Genomic DNA, 24,395 nt, shown 5'->3' with positions numbered 1-24,395 from the left:
TTATATAAATCGGTGTTTTATTCTCATTAAGATACTATTATTTAGAGCTTCAGTTGTTTTCGTCATTTCCATAGAAATCTAAATAACAAGACACATTGTTATTTAGATTTCTATGGTCATTTCACTAATTTATGTTTTTCATTATGACATCAAAAATTAGCTTAATTAGGTCGGTCGAATTGGCCAAATGTAAAAAAAGAAATTGAATGCTCAAATCATTACAATTAACTTTTACATTCGGGTCATTGAAAACACTTTAAAGTTATTTGTTGCTCGTTAACACATGTAATAAAATACATACAGACGTGCAAATATTATGCCTAACTACGTTAAAAACTTTTATCACACGGTATAACTCTCAATTGAATTAAAAGGAGCGGGCTATAATAGGCCATCTAATTATACGAAGCAAAGCCTATTTTCCTATGCACTAGCTGGCAAATTACAGGCTATACAGGCAATATCATATCCAATACAATATCTTTGAAAAACGCGGTAAAATGGGCACAGTTGTAATTTTTTGAGCAGATACAGTTGCGTGGTTCAGCTATTATTTCAGGACAGGACAATTTTCATACATGGCACGATCTGATCCCATACTAAGCTTTCGCTTGTGTTATGAAAACCAGATGGCTGATAAACATACATATATAATTTTAAATAAATACTTATATAGATAATTACAACCCAGACACAGAGCAAACAATCGAACCCACGACCTCTGCTTTGAAGGCAGCTAATGTTAGTATAGTTATATAGTTGATATTAATTTGCATTATCTATGAGAAAAGAACCATAAAGAAACTCTATTCTTGCGCGTTACGAAGCAATGTAATAATATTATAATATTTTCTGAAAATATACTCTTCACTGCATGTAATGTAAGTCGAGTCATTTAACATTAAATAGTCCTTGAAAATATTCCAGAAAGTCCGAGTGTAATATTAAAACGAGCAGCCAGTTATTAAAGTAAGCCAAATCGCAGCATAAAGCTCTTAAAGCACAAAAAGTATATGCTACTTTTGAGTTTAATCGGTGAGAATTCCCTAGTGAGGCACGATGAAGGCTATTTAGCTAAGGCTATATGGCGATACTTTATTATTATAATTTTGTGCATATTACGTTATTGAAGATGAATAAAATATTCATGTTTTAAATCAAGAAAAATCTAGGGCTATGTTTTTAAATAGTTGTAGAGTTCCGTATTTTCTTATTATTACATTAGTTGCATATTTCATAAGTTTTTCTTTCACAGGATCCTTTTATGAACAAATACAACAAATAAATAAATAGGAAAATCGGTTCAGCTATTTACGCGCATTCCCCTACCTAACCATACAACACCAGTTCGCCTTAAAATACACTTTCAACAAAACATATCCCAAATATTTAATAAAATAACCAATAAAACAGCGTCATATAGCCCCTGCTTTTTGGGAGAAGTGGGGTCAGGGAGGCTCCACGCCGAATGAATGACAATAAGAAATGTTATTTGCCCCCACTTTATTGACTGCTGACGCTTTTAAATCTGATTGGCGCATGCTTTGTTTCTTCAACGAGCTACGCTATTTTATTTCTGGATTTCTCTATGCAAATGGACTTTGAACAATACTCTTTACTGTGACGAATGTGACGTAGCTACTCCCATCGCGGCGCGCAATTCAGACGAGATTTGTGACTGCTCTTATTTATTTATTAAGATATGAAGCTTCGTGTTTAATATATTAAATATGTATTTATCTTGCTAATGATTGTCAATTACTTCATTTTAGAAATTCGCAAATTTTCCACATTATTAAAATGTCATCCTTTCTACTAGTAATATTTCTGATACTTACCCTTTTTTCAATTCTGCCCTTTATCTATACAAATATTATAAAGAGGAAAGGTTTGATTTTTTGTTTGTTTGTTTGTTTGTATGAATTGAATAGGCTCCGAAACTACTTGGCAGATTTGAAAAATTCTTTCACTGTTGGAAAGCTACATCATTTCTGAGTGACATAGGCTAGGTTTTATCCCGGAAATCCCACGGGAACGGGAACTATGCGGGTTTTTTTTTGAAAACGCGGGCGAAGCCGCAGGCGGAAAGCTAGTAATATAATATTAAGGCTATATTATAGCCTTAACTTACAAATAGTACACCCCAAGAGAGTGAAACTGACAAAAATCTATTCCATATCTACATCATAATCAGGAACTTCGAACTCCATAATATGTGGCACAGTTTGACACGACCAAAAAGCAGGTTCTCGATTTCAAAGCGTTTTGATCCAGTTAATCCCCGGTGTAATTCAGTAGACCGGGATTTTATTCGTAAGCCGAGTAAGTGTTACTGGTTTAATCTATTAGTTAACCAACCAACATTAAGCCTTTGAGATTGTTGAATGGAATGAGATGGATATTGTTTAAATATACTATGCTATTATTTATATCCTGACCTTCTAATTCTTCCATTTTCACATAGCAGTGAGTATTAATGTGTCGCATTAGAAATAAAACATATTGAAAAAAAGTTATAATCTTACTTAATAATTTAGCAGATAAGTTTGTTTGGAACCTCATCTGCAAAACAGACTTTGTAATCCACTCAGGCAAAATTTAAACACTTGTCAAATTTATACAGTCGATATTGTTTCATTTTATCCCATAAAAAATAATTTTCCTATAAATTAAACTTATCATCATATAACCCATTGAGCCCCGAACGGCCCGATCGGTCCACGACACAATAGATTTTCTATTGTGTCTGTGATTCCGGGGCCTGAATTTCAGGCCTGAGTTAACAACAATTTTTCTCCCCTACTTTCCAAATCATACCTAACTTATTTTACAGCCTTGTCCTATACTTCTATATTCTTTCACAGCCTTGTCGTGCAAACGTGTCTCTGCTAGAAGAAGACATCTGGAGAGAACAGCAGTGCAGTGCCCACGACAGCACTCCATATGGTGGCGAGTTGTTTCACTGGCGAGCTCATAGAGATGACGCTGAACCGTGTGCTTTGACGTGCAGGGGCACGCCACAGCATTCTGGCTTGAAGCCTGAACCGGTAAGCATCAGGTCTTTGGAAATAAATTATAATTATATCGTAAAATAACTTATAAATTAAAAAGTGTTATAATATCCTAGAAATTTCGTAGAGGGTTGTGTTTTAACTCCACCATAGGAATATATGCATCGATGATGAATTTGAAATTTTGTTTCTAATGATGAACCAAAATTTGTCTTTACTGCATTTTCCGTTATTTCAAATGGCTATTTTGACCAGGCTAATAACAGCAATGCAGCGTTCATGACCGACTTCATCACAAATGCTCTGATATTGCCTATCCTTCATTTAAATGGTGTTATAATTATCTAGGCGTCGGTGTGTATACGACATTAATTAATGTGTATTTTAAGATACAGAATAGACACAATTTACGTAACGCTTTCTATTTATAAATTAAACAAAATTGTCCTTGCGTGAGGCTCCTATTAATTATGTTTGTTAAACATTAAAATTATCGTTGTAAATTATTAAGCATTTCCAACACTAATTTCAAAATCCAAATAAACAGCTAATAGTTTGCCATACGCCAAGAAGTCGCAGAATTCGTATTTAACCAATAAATTTATCACGCAAACAAGAACCTTAATTGACACAAACAAGGTTAAAAATGAAACGACAACATCTGACTCGATTATGTTTCAGTTAATTAGATAAAATTCGAGACAAGCACCTTTCTTAACGAGACGCTTTCTATTCAAATATTTATTCTTACATTTTAACGAAATTCCTTTTCTAGAAATTTCGAAGTAACGAGGTAGTACATCTCTGGTAAATTTTAATATAAATAATCATGATTGTAACTGCCTTGGCTGGGTTCCATTGAACAGATATTTAAAAATGAAATTTATATTTAAAACCTTTTCATACAGTCCGTACTTTAATTTTTATGATGTTAATGTAATTTCGTAGATGAAATTTCATAAATTACTTTCAAGGTTTTCTATGAACTTTAATATCTTAATGTAATTCTTAGTAACGTTTCTGATTAATAAATTACTTATTCGTATTAAAAACAACGTCCATTTATATTATAAAGAGACATAACATTTGTAATTTATATATAGGTAGCTAATATTTTAAAATAATATCAAAGCCTCAGGCCTAATTGAACGAAACATTATATACTACATATCACTGATAAATATTAAGCTTTGGTGCTTTCATAATTTTCTACGTTGTTCTATATCTGAAAACGTATCGTTCATTTACTATTAATTACTTCGTGTAAATATTTCAGTAAAAGTATTAGATAATACTTTAAAACAACGGTTTTAACGCGTATTAGGTCTTACATTTAATTCTATCATTACTTACGCGAGTTTATTATTATTATTAATATGCTATTATCTCCAGACCGTGACCTTGGATGATGAAGACCGCGTGGTGGTGGCTGTACTGGCACCCAGGGTGTCTGATGGGACCCGCTGCAGACCAGGCAGCTTGGACATGTGCATTGATGGGAGATGCCAGGTATGTAGCGAGGTGGCCTAGTCTATGGGTAGGTATGGGTAATCGCGCTATGAAGGAATATGAATAAAAAATCTTGTGTTGGTAAAACATGGTATTGGAAATTTTGATATGATGGAAACCAGCCTATATATGTTGATATTATATATTCAAATATAGAGTGTAATTCTTTTATATACTAAGTTTCAAATATGAATGAATTCGATTAGAAAATATTATACATATATTATTAAAAATAGGCGAAACCACAGTTGGAAACAACCATGGTTTCGTTCGCGTGCTGATTGCGTTACCTCGTCACCCCATTACCTATTTCACTTCTTGCAATATGTAGCAATTGCTATGAATGAATGCAAGCTGTTCTTATATTTTATGGTACCTAGGTAATTCGTATAAAACCGTATATTTCTAACATTCAGCCTTAACATTAAATAATTACAATACATTGGAATAAATGTCACGTTCAGTTCCATATAATTTAATATTAAACTATGGACATATTTTTCAATACACAGAAGAAATAACACAAGCGAATCCAACCTAAAATCTTCCACCCAAGATCACAAACCACATCAAGTTTTACAAACGTATAACCACAACATAGCAATCGTTAAATCCACACTACGCCTCAAGAGCTAGGAATATTTGGGACACGCCCATACACTAAAATTACCCTTGTTTACGACTAAACGCAGTGTTTACCAGCACCCGGGAAATAAACATCGCAACCCTCTCGAATAACTTCCGATATGGCCCTTGAATATTTTATCAAACCCCGTTATGTTCATATAAAATTGATCACGCCTACGCATATTTTCTTTTTGATGATGAGCGTGGAATTTTTCAGTAAATATTCTTAATGAAAAGAATAATTTATCTATGTGGTCTGTTTTACACAGTTTTAATGCTAAAAATAGTTGTTAAAGCCAATTCTGATGTAACTTTTCACAAAAAATCCTTGTCGCATAAAATACGGACTGTAAAAGGTATTAAAAACGTATTTGTTTTACTCGTTTATCATTTACTAAAAACCGAAATGGGTTTATAAATGAACCAACGGAATACATTCAAAAATAAATAAACAATACTCACAGTACAGAGTTCAGACTTTGTATCCAATAATAATTTTATAATAGGGATAGGATACATCGTCATGACCGCATATCAGCAGCAACATAGTATTTTTAAGTAAAAGATAATATTATGTCTTTCATTAGTGCATGTTATTATTATGTATAACTTTGCAACATGATGTATTTTGACAAAAAATTTAAATATAAACGATGCTCGGCTGGCTACCAAAAAAAATTAACCCTTATGGTCCCTTTAAATCTGTCGTGAAAGAACTTCCAAAACGGCTAAGTAAGTTTATTCATTACCAACATAGAAATAATCACTTCCTTAAATTCCAATAATAAATAAGTAATCGCCGACTATATCCATCACTTGTATATAGTGAACACAACAATTTATTTTAAAGGTTCCGTTTTATATACACATCCATATGTTTTAGTCTACATCACTTGATATATAAAAGTAAAATGTTCAAAATCCCTTGTATTATCTTAAAAGTTATGTCAGGGTTTAGTAAAGGAAAACAAAAGCGAATAAAGATTTACCTTTGACACGGGTCCGATCACTTTTGTTAGAAAACTTAAAGAGATCTAAACTTGAGATCTTTCGAGTTGTTGTACGCCTTCATTTGAATAGTTTTATGCTTTGTTTGTGTAACGTAAATTCGTTTTAAATAAAATCTCTTTTGAAACGCAGACTGCAAATAAATTTATGTCATTTGACCTGGGAATAAAAGTTACTGGCCTCTTTGCCAATGTAAGAGGATTACTCTTATTTAATCGTTTAGTTATTTATGTGACAAATTTCCATTGTTAAAATAATTCAAATAAATACTTAAATGCAAAAAAGGAATACATAAGAACATATAAAAATAATTCATAGCTGAATATTGTTGTAACTTATTGATTATTTAAATTAAATGGTTAAGGTAACGGCACCAGTCGTGGACAAGCATCCAGTAATGGACAAAATAAATATTAAATTTAAATATTAAGACCAAAATTAACGTTATATAATTTGGCAATACTTAAAATAAAAGTTTAGTTCATAAGCTATCAAAATACGACATTTCATCTTATTTGGCCAAAATGTTTGAAGATGGCAGAACGTTATGTTTAGATGCTGCGACTCGTTTCGAAGAAATCCGTTTTTACTAAGAAAATCCTTAAGGAAGTGAGGACACAATTTTGGTTATAAGAATTTTTGTATAAATGTCAGCAAAATTTGATATTACTTTTATTTATAGTAGTTAAGTGTACGAAATATTACACGATTTAGTATCATGATAGGTTATGTTGTTTAAATAAAATTCATCAGTGTCCATAACTGGATTTAATTCTATGAATATATCCATTTATGGACATATGTCGAAAATAAACTTTTTTTAAAGGTATTAATTACATGCGCTTTTCTGTATTGTCTTTTCTTTCTGATTAATAATATACCTATCACGACCATTTCAAACAAAGGGTTCCAATATTGAACAACAATTGTCCATGACTGGATTTGCTTTGGTTCCTATAATGGACATTGATATTTTTTGTTAAAATTACACTAATGGGTCCAACAACATAATATCTATCTAAACATGAAGAATATATTTTAGAACAATGGGTCATTATGTGCTGTGCTACTCGTTCTCGGCTTCATTCTCTATCACTGCGTAGAGAAGTCGCATACTTATGCGTATTGTAACGCATCTACCATAGAGAGTTCTCTGATGAACTGTTTGGATCGCTGTCTGGCGTCTGCTGCTAAATTCCACCACCATATAGCACACACGCTTAAATTTCATCCACACCATCTTGACAACAGTTTAAAAAAGCTTTTTGCCTCGTGCTACAATTTGGAATCCATATCGATGGACCGATCAGATTAAGGCTGCTGGTGGATTCAGATTGGCGATTCACTTCACGAGTGTAGCGGAATGCCAGGAAACAGAGAGATATGGCGGAACATCGTGACGCGGGTAACATCTACCCCCCTAGAGTGATATGACGAAGAAGAAGAAGTCCCAAAATGGATGGAATGGCAGTACTTTTTTTAGTTATATTTTTCATCCCTGACTTAAAAAAAAACATATTGGTGTTTCTTAACGGACATAACTCGTATTTAACGATGCATTTGTCCAATTTTTGCCTAGAAAATGGAAATTAAGACTATTTTAAATATTACAAGTATGCAAAATAATTAATAAGTACTATTTTTTATAAATACATCCCCGATTTATTGTATTCCAATCATCATTTTCAAGATTCTATTGATAACTATAAGTCTTCTCCAAGTGTAAATAACTGGAGAAACGACATTAGGTACAGTCCATAAATGGGTGTTCATAACTGGATGTTGTCCAAAACTGGGTGTCCATCATTAGATTTTTCACTGTCCAACACTGGTGCAAAAAAGTTGTTTTTTAATTTATAAATAACTTCATTATTTATGCATTGTAATCTTTTTTCTAACATTGGTTACGTTAAACTAACATTGAACTAAAGGTATAACTAAACAATATCCAATAAAGTTAAAAAACCTACGAGAAATTTGCAAAAAACTTCAATTTTTTCCTTAATCTGTACAAGACTGGTGCCGTTACGTTACTTAATAATAACTCATCACTCAAAATAAAATTACTACAATCGAAAGAGCCGAAAATTACTCTTTTATTTTATCCGTTTATAGAAAAATTTGTAAAACAACACGCCCATAGAGAATCACTTTCTTGTAACGACTCACCTGCGTTCCGCTGCACGTTTCGCGATGGAACATTTGGAAAATCTGCATTGTAATGGGAAAACAACGATAAAAAGAAACATACCTACCAAATGGTGCCTCCTTGAGCAGTATTATATAAAAATTATAAAATTATAACACTGGGTTTATGTTATAAACATCCAAAATATATAACTTTATAAGATGTCTATTTTTTTTTAATGTAGGTAAATTGTTATTTTTTCCGTATTTTGTAGATACAAAAGCGCTTGTAAATAAAGTCTAGTTGAAATACATGTTCAGAATTTTCATTTATTTACGTATATTACACGTAAAACCTACTTAAACAATATAAAAAAGACGGGTTGCACTCCGGAAGTGCCGGCAGAAGTGAAAACGCGCGTAGTAGAGAGGGGATAGCTGTCTACTCTCCATCCTTCTTACGCTTTTTCGATCAGGTCACGTGTCCTGGCGCGAGTTTAAGATTTTATACCCATTACACAAAAAGTGATCAACGCCGCTAAAGAAGTTTTCACTTCAATAAGTAGGTACCTGCGTAGGTACCGTGTTCACACCGCGTTTGAAACTTCTCACAAAAAGTGGGTTATCATTTACAGAAACATTTAATATAAACAAAAACGCGACCATTGCTTATGCAGGAAATGTAAATCATGACGGGGAATTAATCCTCGTTTTCAATAAATACATACTTTGAATTCTATTCGCAATATCATCTTGCTTTCATTCCTTTGATAGCGCGATCTTTACAGTAATTTCTATACACACAGCTTCTTAGAACAGCGAACAGTCAATGGGAGTGTTTACTGGAGACTTCTTTGAAGTGAATCTGAGTTAATAATCAGGTGAATTACTTTGAATGTCATTTGTGCAAACGCAGAGCATGTCCAATTAGTTTTTATTGAAAGACGAGTTATTACGCTTTAGTTTCTGTTTTATGTTGCGTAAGTTGAGGAATATAGAATGTTGTAAAATATACAGATAAGAGATGTTGTGTAGATTGATTTTGATAGAAACTATCCTTATAAAATTAAATATACAAACAATAAATAGTAATAATTACGCACCAATCAATTTTATTTACCAGGAACGAGACACAATCATGCTCGTATACCAACTTACATACTTCTACTACTTACATTTCGATTCTTGTTGCGATGTGATTCTTGTTCTCTGTTGATTCTTGTTGTAGAAATATAGTCACATAAAACCTAACAAATTAAACAAATCAATATTACAAACAAATCAAATCGACAAACTCCACACAAATATCCAATAATTATTTAATATTGCTAACCATTCTACAAACCGTGTGTCACTTTAGAATCGTCAAAAACAGTAATGATTTCGCTCAAATATCGAACTGGAGAGCTCTCAACAATACAAATGGCTAGCATGGTTGCCATTCATTATTCTTGATTGAAAATTGCTTATAATTGAGAGAGATTTGAATATTTTGACAGGCACACAATTGACTATGGAGCGGTATTATTTAATACTTTGTTGTTTAACGAATTGAAGAGTTTATTGTAATTTTAATTAAAGTCTTTGAAGTGTTTTCGGTATATTATGGTAATGATTTAATTACCACATAGGCGCAGTAGTTAAAGAGATCGAATCCAGGTTGGGGTTCGACTTATAATGGTTTTTCCAAAATGTTCACAACAACTTACCTTATTTATATTATGTACTTACCTAATTATCTGTAAACCTATTAAAGTAATAATTTTCTTAATTGTTTCATTAATTTTCTACACAAATAATATATACCTAACTTGCTATGAATTTTATTTCAGAGGCAAATTGTTTCTAATAGGTTATCTACTGAAAGGTTAGTTACATTTTAGAACTACGTCTCCTCATACTTTACTTTGCTTTATAAAATAAATAACCTAATTCACTTACCTCAAAAATAATAATAAATAAATCACGTAGACAGTTTTCTTTCACCACGGACGAATCTCATGAATTTTATATTATTTAAGTAAGTTTCTCTGTTGGCCATCCCTTAAATAATGGGCAATTCATGTAATAGTTAGGACATTTACGACTATTTCGTTCGACAAATGATAAAAGGTATTGGAATAGGGTGTGAGATTTAGTATGTGGTTGAATAAGACTAAAAATAAAAGGATAATACTTAGATACCTACCTTGGTTGGGGCTTTCAAGACTGAACATTATTTCAGTGGATCATAAAGAGTAAGTTCCGACTGTTGAAAGAATTATGTTTGTTTTTTAGTCTTAAGGTGTTTATAAAGAAAAAGACGGGTTGCACTCCGGGAGTGCCGGCAGAAGTGAAAACTTGATTATTAACGTTGAGCATGTTTGATATTTTGGAATGGTATCCGTCTTACGCTTTTTCGAGCAGGTCACGTGTCCTGACGCGAGTTTAAGATTTTATACCCATTACAGAAAAAGTGCTCAACGCCGCTAAAGAAGTTTTCACTTCAAAAAACAATTTTTCTAAATTTAATATAACTTACTAAAATCTTTGATTAAGGAGAGACATTATTTTACACATTATTTTTATAGTTTTATTTTAACTAAACACACATTCAAAGCATGTCCCTTAAAAAGAAGATATTATTTTATATGCGATGAAACAAACATTTTAGCTTTATGCACGGAAAAATCTGTAATTTTAAAAACTCATTCTCAGCGAATAATTAAAACATCCTGAATGGATTCTCTCACCATATAACAGTTGTGCTAAGAAACTTAGCTCTTTAATAGTTACTATCTCTTATAATTCAGAGTTAGTTCAAAAGTCGGGGAAAATTAAAAAATTCCCCGTGGGTAATTTAGTTTGGCAACACTCCAGTTTAAAATAATTTGCATAGAGAACAACACGAGGTAAATTTGATTATAATTACCAACTTTGCACTGTTCAAGACAGTTTGCGAATTCTTGCTTAATTTGAAATCAAGAAAAAATAATTTAATTTCGTGAATTTTCCATTTTGAATTCGGTTCGTTTTCCATGATGTAATATCACTGACACTTTAACGGCATTGTGATTGCTTCCTTTTTTTAAGTACTGCTTATAATTTATTTAAAGAAGCCTAAACTGCTTGTAGCATAGTATATGCACATATATCATGTAAGAAAATTATATGAACCTACACATCTTTATCGTATCAAAACTGTATACTTATTTCTTACCATTATATTTCATGTGAAGAAGCAGCAAATTCTTGTCAAATCGTTAATATGAACATTGAACATGCTGGTTTCACCGTAATAAATAGCTCAATGATTTCACCATAATGTTTCTTCGTGTATTAGACAGTGGCTATATTGTAAAAATATCAATTCTTTTGCACGTTTATAATATTACGAAACCTTTAAATTTAAATAGAGGCTTCAATTATCTACCTAATATATCAATCTGATGTTAATACGCTGTCATGCTAAAATATGTTATACCTACCAACATAAAATCCTTTAAGCCAATTAATATACAATTCAAAACAATACGAATCAAAACTAAAACATACACAATACGGGATCAATCCAACAAAATATTAAAATGTTTTGAGTGCAATTTTATAAGCACTGGCTTCGTTTTTGTCTATTTCATGTCGGCTTTGTATTTTAAAAATTGTTGACAAATGGCTTCAATATATTTGTATTGTTCTCTCATTTACCTACGCTCTTTATTCGACTGATGTTGAGTTTAACAGACAGTCTATCGATATCTAGGGAAGTATATTGTTAATTGTAATACTATCTAGGAATACTAGGAATACATTTAGCTATCAAATGGTAAAATACTTTTTAAATCCTTCCTCTTTATATAATATGAATTTAAATATTTGTGTTACGATATGCGTCTTTCCAAACTATACAAGGCCAGTACGCAACGGTGTGAAACTAATCACGTATAGTTTGGAAATAACTTTTTTACAAAGTTCTTCCAATCTATACAACAGCAGTACGCAAATACTCGCGTATACTTTGTAGTGAAGTAAGTAAGAATAGCGCTCCAAAACATACAGCGCCAGTACGCATGCGGACTAATCGTGTATGTTTCGGAGTAGCGCGGCGTCTTTCCATTGCTCGTGTTTATCATATAATTGTATTGCTGTTTTGAAATCTATTATTAAAATGCATGTGTATTGTGTATATTATAATGTTGCGTACTGATCGTATATTTTTTGTATCGAGGATGCTTGCGTCTTCGTTCCCGACTATACTGCACGACTTACAATTGACAATAGTGCTAAAATGTAAGAATCTAATAAGTCCAGAAGAAGACGGTTGCGAGGCGACGGAGCCCCGCTTCGCGGGGCTCCTTTTTTGTGTAGTTAAAACACGAACCTAATCTAACCCATAGGTAACCCTTATATCTGTTACCTATTTATTTTTCTAAACTTACCTAATAATATTTTTATTCCATATTTTACTGAATCAATCAAGAAGAATAAAAGTAGATAGATATAGCTGTACAAGTCTTTGATTGCCTATATATTTATTATTTCGCTCAAGCGTAAGTGGTGTAGTAGCTATATTTAGTTAGGTATACATATTTTGCGTACTGATCGTGTATAGTTTGGAACGAAGAAGCAAGAATCCGTGTTACAAAGTATACACGACCAGTACGCAAAATTCGTGTATATATTGTAATAACAAACTTAAAAACAACATTACAAAGTATACACGAGCAGTTTCCTATGGTTGCGTTCTGGCTATGTATAGTTTGGAAATACGCTTACGATATACCTACTTATTTCTGAAACTTAAAAAAATTTGCTTTAGTACTTTGCGATAATTATAAATTAATATCTTCTTATATATAAAAATGAATCGCAAAATGTGTTGGTAAGCGCATAACTCGAGAACGGCTGAACCGATTTCGATAATTCTTTTTTTATTATATTCCTTGAAGTACGAGGATGGTTTTTAGTGACATATCACACTAGCGGATTGCGAGCGGTTTCAAAGCGGAGCGGGTGCGCAACGAATACGTTGCGGTTGCGCAGCGAATTCGTTGCGGACGCGTGGCAGATGCGCAACGTTTACGTCGCAGTCATGTACACTCATTAACAAAATGGAATCCGTGCTGGTTGTTACTTATAACTTGTGATAGTATAATAATTATGAGATCATTATTTTTTACGAGTTTCATAACATGTTAATGTTTAGGGTATTGTTTTATCTATTAAATCTTGGTCGAAATGCAATCAAATAACTTAATTGCTCATTAAGAAAGTTCATTAGTGAAATAAATGTTAAAGCTCCTTAACTAAAACAGGGCTATCTTATTATTAGATAAATAGCAGTGAATAGAAAATTTTATCAAGCAACCAGCAACTCACTATCACTTTGCTCATAATTAGGTTCACAAAATCTCTTTATAACATACGTTGCTATGGGAGAGATTATACTGGTCAGTCGTTACATACTTTTGGAATGTATGGTACATTCTAAAAGTCCTAGTAATTCAATTTTATAGCACCTTTTTTTAACAACTCCAGTTGTTATTACATCTTTAGTTAACTGTTAAGTAAGTGCATTTCCACAGTACGGTTAAAAAATTGAGTGCTACAGAAACGATGGAAATATTGAATGGAAGTTAGGCAAGGCGGAAGGGCTGGCTTTTGTGCGAGAGTATACAAAATGACGCGTCCGCAACGAATTCGCTGCGCAACCGCGGCGTGTTCGTTGCGCGCCCGCAACGTATTCGTTGCGCACCCGCTCCGCTTTGAAACCGCTCGCAATCCGCTAGTGTGATATGGCACTTATCTAGAGAAAACGTAAATATGTATCACGTGCGAAGCCAGGGCGGACCGCTAGTCTTATATATAAAAATGAATCGCAAAATGTGTTGGTAGGCGCATAACTCGAGCACGGCTGAACCGATTTCGATAATTCTTTTTTTATTATATTCCTTGAAGTACGAGGATGGTTTTTAATTTTTATGTAGAGAAAACGTAAATATGTACCACGGGCGAAGCCGGGGCGGACCGCTAGTCTTATATATAAAAATGAATCGCAAAATGTGTTGGTAAGCGCATAACTCGAGAACGGCTGAACCGATTTCGATAATTCTTTTTTTATTATATTCCTTGAAGTACGAGGATGGTTCTTATGTAGAGAAAACGTAAACATGTACCACGGGCGAAGCCGGGGCGGACCGCTAGTTACAAATAAAGTTAACAGTAATTACTAATAGGTAACTAAGCTTCAAAAGCAACAGAAACGCATGTTATTCTAGTAACCTAAATATATGAAAATGAAACAAATTGCTATAAAACACTAATTGTACATCAAACACACATTACTCAGTTTACAATAAAACGTACAAAGTGAACTATAATTTAGTAAATAAAACAACAAATGAATGCATATTTTAATTTTAGAAACGGGAGCAACCATAGACTGACAAAGCGTGGAACAGCTACGGTTTAAGACATAAAATATAGAGTTTTATACATTGCTGTTTTTATAGTAAAACGTATCTTAAATCGCAATATTCCTGTAGCAATGTAATCAAATGTGCGAGAATTGATAAAATAATCAATGAGATTATTTAATTCACAAAAATAGAATCATAAACGTCGTCATACTGACTCTGGAAAAATATAAGAACTCATACAAGATCTTTTAAACATAATAAATTGAGACATATTTTAATAATTTGTAACAAACCTTTAAGCTATTCCTATATCTAATCCTACTTAATAAAGAAACTTCTTTCGTAGATTCGAAGTGTACCGATACCCTGTATATAGATTATTATAGTATCAATCATACTAGCATTAACAATTTTGTAATTAAAATATTTTTCCGCTCGAACCTTTATTTTGTACCACGAGCGGGCCTTATTATTTCGCGTTCCCATTCCCTGATGACGTCATGTCGCATCCGACATTGTGACACAAGGTTTCAATTCCCATCTTTTTTTGTTCAGCCGCACAACCGTCTGAAAAGGCTTTATCATTGTTGTTTGAAGCCATTGGTGCCACTATCTTTTATATTATTCTAATGTGGTGGGAACATTATGTATTTATTATTGTTTTATGTCTTTATTAGTGAGTTTAAAGGGTGTTTTAACACGTGTGTATATTTGTTACATGAAAATATTAATTCAAGCCCTTTTTAGCACACGCTTGTTTTATTTTCACCTGTAATTTGGATGTAACCGACTCTACTCGATTTTGACTAACTTTAAATGGACAGATTTATTTCTTGCCTACTTTTTAACTGTTCGTCTTGTGTAGGGTATCATTCCTGGTGCAGGCTTGGCCTTCCAACAAATAAATAAAATTTCAAGTTTGTTTCTTGTTTGGTTTTTTTAATAGAAATATAAAGTATCTCTTATTAACATTTAAAAGTTGCTAATTCAAACACATTAAATTAATAATGTTAATATAACAATTTATTTATAATCGACTGTTACGTCTGTGTATTAATACAATATAATTTTATCTATTTAAACCGCTGTAGTTGCAATTATTAAAGCAATAACAGTTACTTTAATAGTATATGTGAGTAGTTAAGAACTTATATTGGGTAACTTACGTTTACTTCATATGATAATCGTTTAGAATATTATCCAACTTAAATAAGATTCCTACTTACGTTATAAGTTTTTATACATTAATTTAGTTCTTCAATTTCTTATATTAAATATTTTAAGCTGGGTATTATTTTAAATAATTATTTTTTTTCAATAGGTAATTAAAATTCTATAACAATAAACCAAATGAGGCAAGAGTCCGAGTTAAAGAAAAAAAAATACAGTCAAATTAAGAACGTCCTTTTTTTTTGAACTCGAACGTTCCACTTTTAAAACTGAACTTTCTTCAAATCGTAACTATAGCATTCATAAAACCATCAGACATAAAACCAAACTTGAAGAGATTCTCAGTGAATTTATGATGTCCATCGAAACTTGAATAATTACGAAAGGTAAAGTTTGAAATGTATCATATTTTTCCTTGAAAAAGTTATACAGGGTGAATGCCTAAGTTACTGTCTAGTAAAACCTTTTTACCTACGAATAATGACGTCACGTAGAAAATACGACCTTTGGAGTACATTTAACGTTTAAGTGGCAAGTTAGATTTTTGTACGATCCTGTAGATTTTTGAGGGAACTTTTAAAAGTTTTATGGTTTTGCGAGGATCCCGATAATTTTGTTACTTTGTTAATAACCTTGGAGTTTGTTTAGCGACAAGACGTGATAGGAAAGTTTATCGGATCGGATTCTTATATTTTTTTCTATATATCATTTTACATTTAAACTCGATATAATATTTCCAAGCATTATAAATTATTGTAAAATGTAAATTTATTTCGAAGTGGATTTTGTTAATATAAGTACTTAAGTATCGTTCAAGTTCATATCAAACCTCGTAAGTGAAGGGTTTTGACCAAGTTTTGACCTTCGCTCTTGACATATTCAAGGCAATTCACAGTTAATTATAAAAGTTGATAAAAACGAATTTATAAGTATAGAGAGTTTTATACTTAATTTACATTAGTAAACTACTTTTAGTTCATAGTTTAACATTTACGACACATCTCTACTAATATTATAAAGTTGAAGAGTTTGTTTGTTTGTTTTAACGCGCTCTCAAGAACTACTGGTCCGATTTGAAAAAATTCTTTGGTTTTGGATAGCCCATTTATCGAGAAAGGCTATAAGCTATATATCATCACGCTACGACCAACAGAAGCGGAGCCACGCGAGTGAAACCGCGGAGCGCAGCTAGTTTTTAGGAATTAAAAATTCCAGGAATAAAATTCACAGACGCTAAATATATGGATGTATAATCAAAGCGAAACAGGGTATCATTGATACCCGTTAAAATCTAGGGTTGCCAGTTATTATAAAATCCGTAGCAGCGCTGAGCACTCGCTACGGCGTAGCAGTGTAGCACTAATGAACACATTGTTACGTAAGGGTGTGTCGAGGTTTTTAAATAGATAAAAATATACATTAACAAGATTATTTTAAAATTATACCACATAAAAACACACATGATTTTGGAAGGATTTGGTCTTTTTGCTATAAGCAAACATTTTACACATTCATAATACATTTTACATAAGGAAATAGCCAATTTAACACAAATTCGAATTCGTTATTTATTTATCCAGTCTCTGTGAATTTGTAACTTCCCATTTTACTTGTTTAATTTGTTTTGTGTGACGTAATAAAAATATATATTGGAATCATTAGATTAATTAAAATTGTGTTTACCCAGCACACGTCAAAAAAATTCAATTATTGACTAAGTGTGTTTTTACATAGAGTTGGTTTTTTGGCCAATGAGTAATAATTATTAACTTTTTTGCTCAGTGAGTGAGATTTACGTATTCTTACAGCGAGTGGGTTGCGATCTCCGAGTGGGTTCAACACGTCGTGTCGACGAGTGCGGTGTGTGCGGCGGCGACGGCTCTTCTTGTTCCCGACCGAGATACCACTGGCTGTCCACACCTGGCTCGCTGTGTTCTGCTACGTGTGGTGGAGGTAGGTTGATCACTGAGTGTGCGAGTGGTGAGTGAGGTGGTCTATGAGTGAGTTTGAAATTTCGTAGAATTTGATATTTTATTCTAATGTGATAGTTTAGAACAATATATAGGATAATTTGATTACTAATAATTAATGATAATAAAGAGGATAGGCACACGACTTCATGACTAACTAGTGTTCCGCCTCGGCTTCGCCCGTGGTACATATTTCGCAATTGAAGGTAGCCTATGTCCTTTCTCGGGTATCAAAATATCTCCATACCAAATTTCATGCAAATTGGTTCAGTAGTTTAGGCGTGATTGAGTAACAGACAGACAGACAGAGTTACTTTCGCATTTATAATATTAGTATGGATGTTTTAAAATAAACTGCAGCATACAGTAATACCACAGACTAATAATAATATACTACGTATACAAGTAATACAAATTTTTATTATATTATTTAAATATACTTCAAACACATTAAATGCAAGCATTAAATTAACAAACTTTTTTTCGAATTTAACTGTGCAAAATTAATTAAAATTTATTCTATTCAAAATATCGGATACAACAGAACACTAATATATAGTTCTTTGTTTTAATTAAATTATTAATAACACTCTTTCATATTTGATATTTATAATATAGACTATACAAAGCATTAGCAGTAATTTACTAACACAATAGAGATAAGCAAGATATAATCAATATCATTATAGCATAATGGGAGCGTACGATAGCTTTACTGTTTATTCAGGCATCGTCCTGAATTATATATGGATAATGTACCTATATTAGAGGTTTAGTGATTAAGGTTACTACCTCTATCAGGGAATCGAAGGTTCGAGACATAGAGCTTTAGACATTGTTTACATCAAAATTGCTTCAGTTGTAAAAGGAAAGGGAAATCCGTTATGTCAAAGATCCAAAAAAATTCATCGAAACGTGACGTACTTGGCCAAATACTGTCACATGTAATCATGTAACCTATTTTTAAAACAATTGATATTGTTTGAATTCTCATATTATTTATATAATAAAAGATAGAGGTAGAGAATAGAATAATAGTAGGTAGTTAGAGTTAGTTAGGTATTAATTTATTTTGCAATTATCTATAACAATTATACTATACCAATTAAAATACACAAAATGTATAAATATAATCTGTATCTGTGTCTGTGTATTAGCGAAAATCTGCGCTAAAATTAATAAACATAATAGCTAACACACGTAATTTCATTATTCCTTAAAATAAATATTCATATAGAAATATTATTATAAATACACAAAGAAATAACATGATAACATTCATACAATCAGGTGAAAGTCTTTTATTTTAAGGTGAAAGCAAACAATTGCAAAAAGGGTTTTAAAATTTAATTAGATTATTGTAATTTAAATTGCGAATAGCATTGTTAATTGTGAGAGGATCGTTATTTATTCGCTTCCTCAATGGCTCTGTTGATAAATCAGTTGGGAAATTTCCTTTTGTCCCCGTTACGCAACAGTTTCTTGAAATATTGCGTTCTGGACCGACTTGCGACTATATTGCGTCTTTAATGTCGCAAAGACATTTTGTATGATAACAAGAAATTTGCGTTAAAATTTGAAAGAAAGACTGCAATTTATTTCGGTTTCGTTATTTCTGCTATTCAGACTATTATAACAAAAGGTCATTATGAAATACTTACCTATGTATATCTTATTATCACATACATCACAAATGATTTTATTATAATCTTTCCTGTTCAATATATTGACATTCAAAATTAATACAAATACTTATCTTTTACGGCAAGGCGTGATAGCATAACCTAATGCGATTTTAAATCGAGAATACGACAAAAGTCGCAAATCTACACCAAAATGCTCACAAAATTCGCATTTCTAATTAGGAAATGCCGTGAAAGATGAATGCGGGGATAAGAATCGGTTGGCGCGGTTTTGACTAATTTCGCTGATGGATTCCGGTATCCGATGAAACATATTTTGATGAACGAATCCAATATTTGTATGTAATGTAATTGGTTTGAGATTGTTAAAATATTGGCCTAGTATCATTGTATTAGACTAAACTCTATCTTTGCCAGATAAAATGTGATATGTGTAGATAAAATAAATAAATAATAAAAAGCCTTTTATTTTCTACTTTAAGCATTTTTACAAGTTTCAATTATTTAAAACAGTTTTCTTTTTTTTTATCTATGATATACCTAGTTACATTTAGTTCATAAATTTATACATTTAAAAAGTAAGTTCTGTTGTATTATATTATGTAGTAAGTATAGCCGTTCATTTGTTGTTTAAATACAATTTTAATGTGTGTAGATACCTATCTGTAATTGTATGAACTATTCGTATGCGAAATTTTAAATATATCTAGCTGTATTGATTAACATATAAACGAACATATAGTAACAACTATTACAACAATAGCGATTATATATCTATTATACGCGAATCTCTTTTATGTGTGTATTAGAATTTATGTTTAGAAACTTTGAAACAGCGATTTTTCCGCAGTCATAATAGCAGTCAGTAAATCTGTAAATTACTACGGAAGTATTGCTTTTATGCATGTCTATTTATAACCAAACTAACAAATCAATCATCGAAAAATTACAACCAAGATTGTTTCCTCACCCGGAAATTAGATCGAATAGAATTTAAACCGGTTACCACAATAGTATCTTAGTAAAGCCATAAATTAATTTCTTAGAAACATTAATCAGTGCTATAAAACGCAAAGCTGTTTTGACCAGACCTCATTCGTCATGGCTGTGACGCTTCATTAACTATTGAGGAGGGTTAGAATTCTGTTGGAATCTCGATTTTGTTGTTGTTTATGGTAGTTACTAGCTGCGCTCCGCGGTTCCACCCGCATTGCTCCGCTCCTGTTGGTCTTAGCGTGATGATATCATAGCCTTCCTCGATAAATGGGCTATCTAACCCCGAAAGAATTTTTCAAATCGGACCATTAGTTCCTGAGATGAGCGCGTTCAAACAAACTCTTCAGCTTTATAATATTAGTATAGAAGTATAGATTAGTATAGATTAAGATATTTTTTAACGGTATGTATTCACTATTGTCCCGACGTTCAGTATATAGTATGCGTTCAATATTTTATGAGATAGTAAAATGCGAAAACTGCCTTAAAATAATCATTTAATATTATCGGATTAATAGCAGGAAAATATAAAATATGAATACTATATTATTTTATTAATACAATCTTAAATTTAAAAGAATAAATTATTCCCAGATAGTTTAAACTTTTATGAATGATAACTTTATTTTCTGAAACTTATCTTTTAGACTTACCTTTTTCTAGTTATTCGTCCATTGTCACAGATGTAAATTAACTGGAAGTGGCAACTGCAAATTTGAACTGGTAGCAATTATTAAAGAAATTCTTTAACACTGATTATAAATTCACTATTGCTACCAGACTTATCTTCATATCGGAAAACATTAATTATTCTTCTTCAATGTTCCTATTATCTAAAAGAATTAATTTCTACATCTTAATAATTATCTATCAGTATATTATAGCGTATTATGAATATATTGTGTGTCTGTTACAACTGACCCGAAATTTTGTGGGTCATTTGTAACAGGATGGCGGTTCTACAGGGGTCTTATTACGCAATGACAAAAAGAAAAATGATGGTCAGAAAGCTGATACCGGATACCTTAAGATACTATAATATAAAATATTACCGTATCTTAAGATAAAATATTATAGTATCTTCATCGTGTGTGACGCGCTTAAGTGTTAGAGATATACTAGCGGTCCGCCCCGGCTTCGCCCGTGGTACATATGAAAAATAGATGTTGGCCGATTCTCAGACTTACCCGCATGCACAGAAAATTTCATGAGAATCGGTCCACCCGTTTCGGAGGAGTATGCAGACTAACATTGTGACACGAGAATTTTATATATAAGATTATCTTAAACTCCATCAATCAACACGAGGTCTAGAAATTAAAAATAATAATTTATTTTTTCTTTCTATTTAAACATTCCAGTGCAGTATATTCTTCGTACAGTAATTTTGTTTCCAAGAGCTCCTCCTAATAGCTGTTTAAACACTGCAGGTTTTCATTCTCTCTTGTAGTGAAACTTAACTATCTGGAATAATTTAGTCTGTTTTAAAGAGGTTTATATTATAGTAATTTTGTTGTATTTTAACTATAAAAATTTATATAGATAAAATTGAGTAAAAACGTGACCTTATACTTGGGTACTAGTGGAATTCATACCACACTTCGTATGTAATTTGGTCTTCTATAACTTGGCGTTTTGTTCGGTGTGATAATATAATTTACAAGAGATAGTGTATTTTAAGCTATTGCATAGCTTCTATCGCGGGCCTTGAGCGCGGGGACCGAATCCAGAAATTCCGTAACGAAAAAACCTCACGCTCCTCACTCCGACGGGCGCGGAGGTGTGGCTTGAAGGCATAGCATGCAATAGCTTTACCGCGGCAGTCCCCGAGTGCCACACGTCTATTTATTTATCCTAATCTTTTAAAAAAAGAGCAAACACCTTAAGCTTGCACACTCATCCTACTAATATTAAAAATGTGAAAGTTTGTGAGGATAGATGTATGTATGCTTATCAATCTTTCACAAAAAAAACTACTAGACAGATTTGAAACTTTACAGTCATCAGAAACACACATGAGCTATAGTAATACTTGATTTTATCTGGGGGTAAAACCGTGCGGCACTACTAGTACCTAATATTATGTTTTGCTGATTAGTAATTACCACCACTGTTATCTGTGTTATCTGCGGCATTGCCTTCTCTAATATTACAATAAACATATATGCAAGGGTATGTATATTATATGTATATGCTGAGAAACAAAATTTACACAACATGATAATATTCACGGTTAATCTTTAGAATTATAAGCTTGATAATTGAGAAATGTATATAAATAGAAGAAATTCAGGTTAGTTCAACCACTTATAACGAAATTAAAAACTGACTGCTTACTTATATAATAGCCTATATCACTACTACAATTCTGATGTTTACAACGACACCTCACAAGTCAAAATCGGTCCAGCCGTTTGGGCTGTTGCCTGTTGGGCGTGCCAAAGTCATACATACACACGAAAATATAACCTTCAAGGTCGCGTCATGGCAATACCGTCACGTCATACACTACGGCGACGATTTTAGTATCTTTGAATCTTGCCAAAGAAGTTTCACTTCTGACACGTGAGCTCGGCACACATGCTCATTTTTAACTTAATTTTTTTTCTTTACACAGGTTACAAAATGTCCCTAGCAGTATGTCGAGACAGGCTAACAGGGTTGGATGCGCCAGAACAGCTGTGTGATGGTTCCAGCAAGCCATCGTCTTCTGTAGTACGCTGTAATATGCACCCGTGTCCTTTCAAGTAAGTAATATATAATATAGTTGAATTAATACAAAGGGTAGTAATTAAGTCTAAAATAATTAAATAAATAAATAAATAAAAATATTATAGGACATTATTACACAAATCGACCTAGTCCCACAGTAAGCTCAATTAAGGCTTGTATTGTGGGTACTAGGCGACGATAAATATAATATTTAATAAATACATATATAGATAATAACACCCAGACCCAAGAACAAATAATTGAGTTCATCACACAAATATTTGCCCTGACCGGGGATCGAACCCGGGACCGTCGGCTCAGTAGGCAGTTACATTACCACTGCGCCAACCGCGTCGTCAATCGTCAATTGAACTGAAATGCTGTCATTTGAATTTAAGAGCATTCGTAGTCACTATAAAAATAACATCAAACAATATAAATAAAATAGCTAAATTGTTTTTTGACTAATTAGCCTCTATTCATATAAAGAATCCCTTACTATGTATATCTTACTTTATAAATAGTGAGAATCCCTTACTAAATATTTACGCACGAATTTAGTTGTAGAATAGGTAAAGCAATTATTTTTCTTATACATCATAATATTATGGTAAGGTTATGTTTTATATAGACGCCAGTTACGCTACGTAACGATAAATAATAAAATAGAAAAAATAATCATAAGACGATAATCAAATCTGTATTATTTTAAATAATATAAACTAAATAACTATGTTTTATCCCAGGTGGTACGTTGGTGAATGGTCGACTTGCAGCGTGACCTGTGGGGGCGGGGTTCGAACCCGGCGAGTGCTCTGCGCTAGATCGGCTAACGTTACACGGACTGATACTTATGATCCAGGTATGGTTTAGTTAACGCAAGTATAAAAATAATAAAGTCTGAGAGAACTAACTTCTTCTTTTTCTCTTAGTTAAAATAATACAGCTGTCAGTTTTCTTCTTTTCTTGTCTTAGTTAATGGCTTCACCAATATCCAGTGTAAGTGAGAGAGTTAGGGGAGTAATCAGTATTTATTTTCAAAAATTACTCGTAGGGAATTGAAAGACCAATTAAATTCGAAACAAATTTTATGATTTGCTGAATGTCTTTGATAGTTTTTAGACACTTGTTCATGCAATTATGTTGTTAACTGACACTTGACAGATAGGCTAATCAGAAAGCGCCCATAAAACTAGCTTCCTTCTATTTTGAATGTTTTATTTTTAT

At 32.4% G+C, this 24,395-nt stretch overlaps 1 protein-coding gene across 1 annotated transcript in view; it reads left to right on the top strand.

The window, feature by feature from the left end:
• Positions 1–24,395, top strand: part of LOC149898527 (protein madd-4-like) — a 270,605-nt gene that overhangs the window by 217,011 nt on the left and 29,199 nt on the right. The window contains exons 7-11 of the mRNA XM_090115042.1: positions 2,865–3,047; positions 4,404–4,520; positions 17,656–17,800; positions 23,074–23,203; positions 23,915–24,030. Coding sequence (XP_089971168.1) covers positions 2,865–3,047; positions 4,404–4,520; positions 17,656–17,800; positions 23,074–23,203; positions 23,915–24,030 — 691 coding nt within the window. The remainder of the gene's footprint in view (positions 1–2,864; positions 3,048–4,403; positions 4,521–17,655; positions 17,801–23,073; positions 23,204–23,914; positions 24,031–24,395) is intronic.

This window comes from Colias eurytheme, chromosome 22 (assembly GCF_061535395.1).
Source record: "Colias eurytheme isolate Ceu_HAF_F1 chromosome 22, ilColEury1 Martin Lab GWU primary, whole genome shotgun sequence".
Classification (NCBI taxonomy): domain Eukaryota; kingdom Metazoa; phylum Arthropoda; class Insecta; order Lepidoptera; family Pieridae; genus Colias; species Colias eurytheme.
This window is presented reverse-complemented; position numbering and strand designations above follow the sequence as displayed.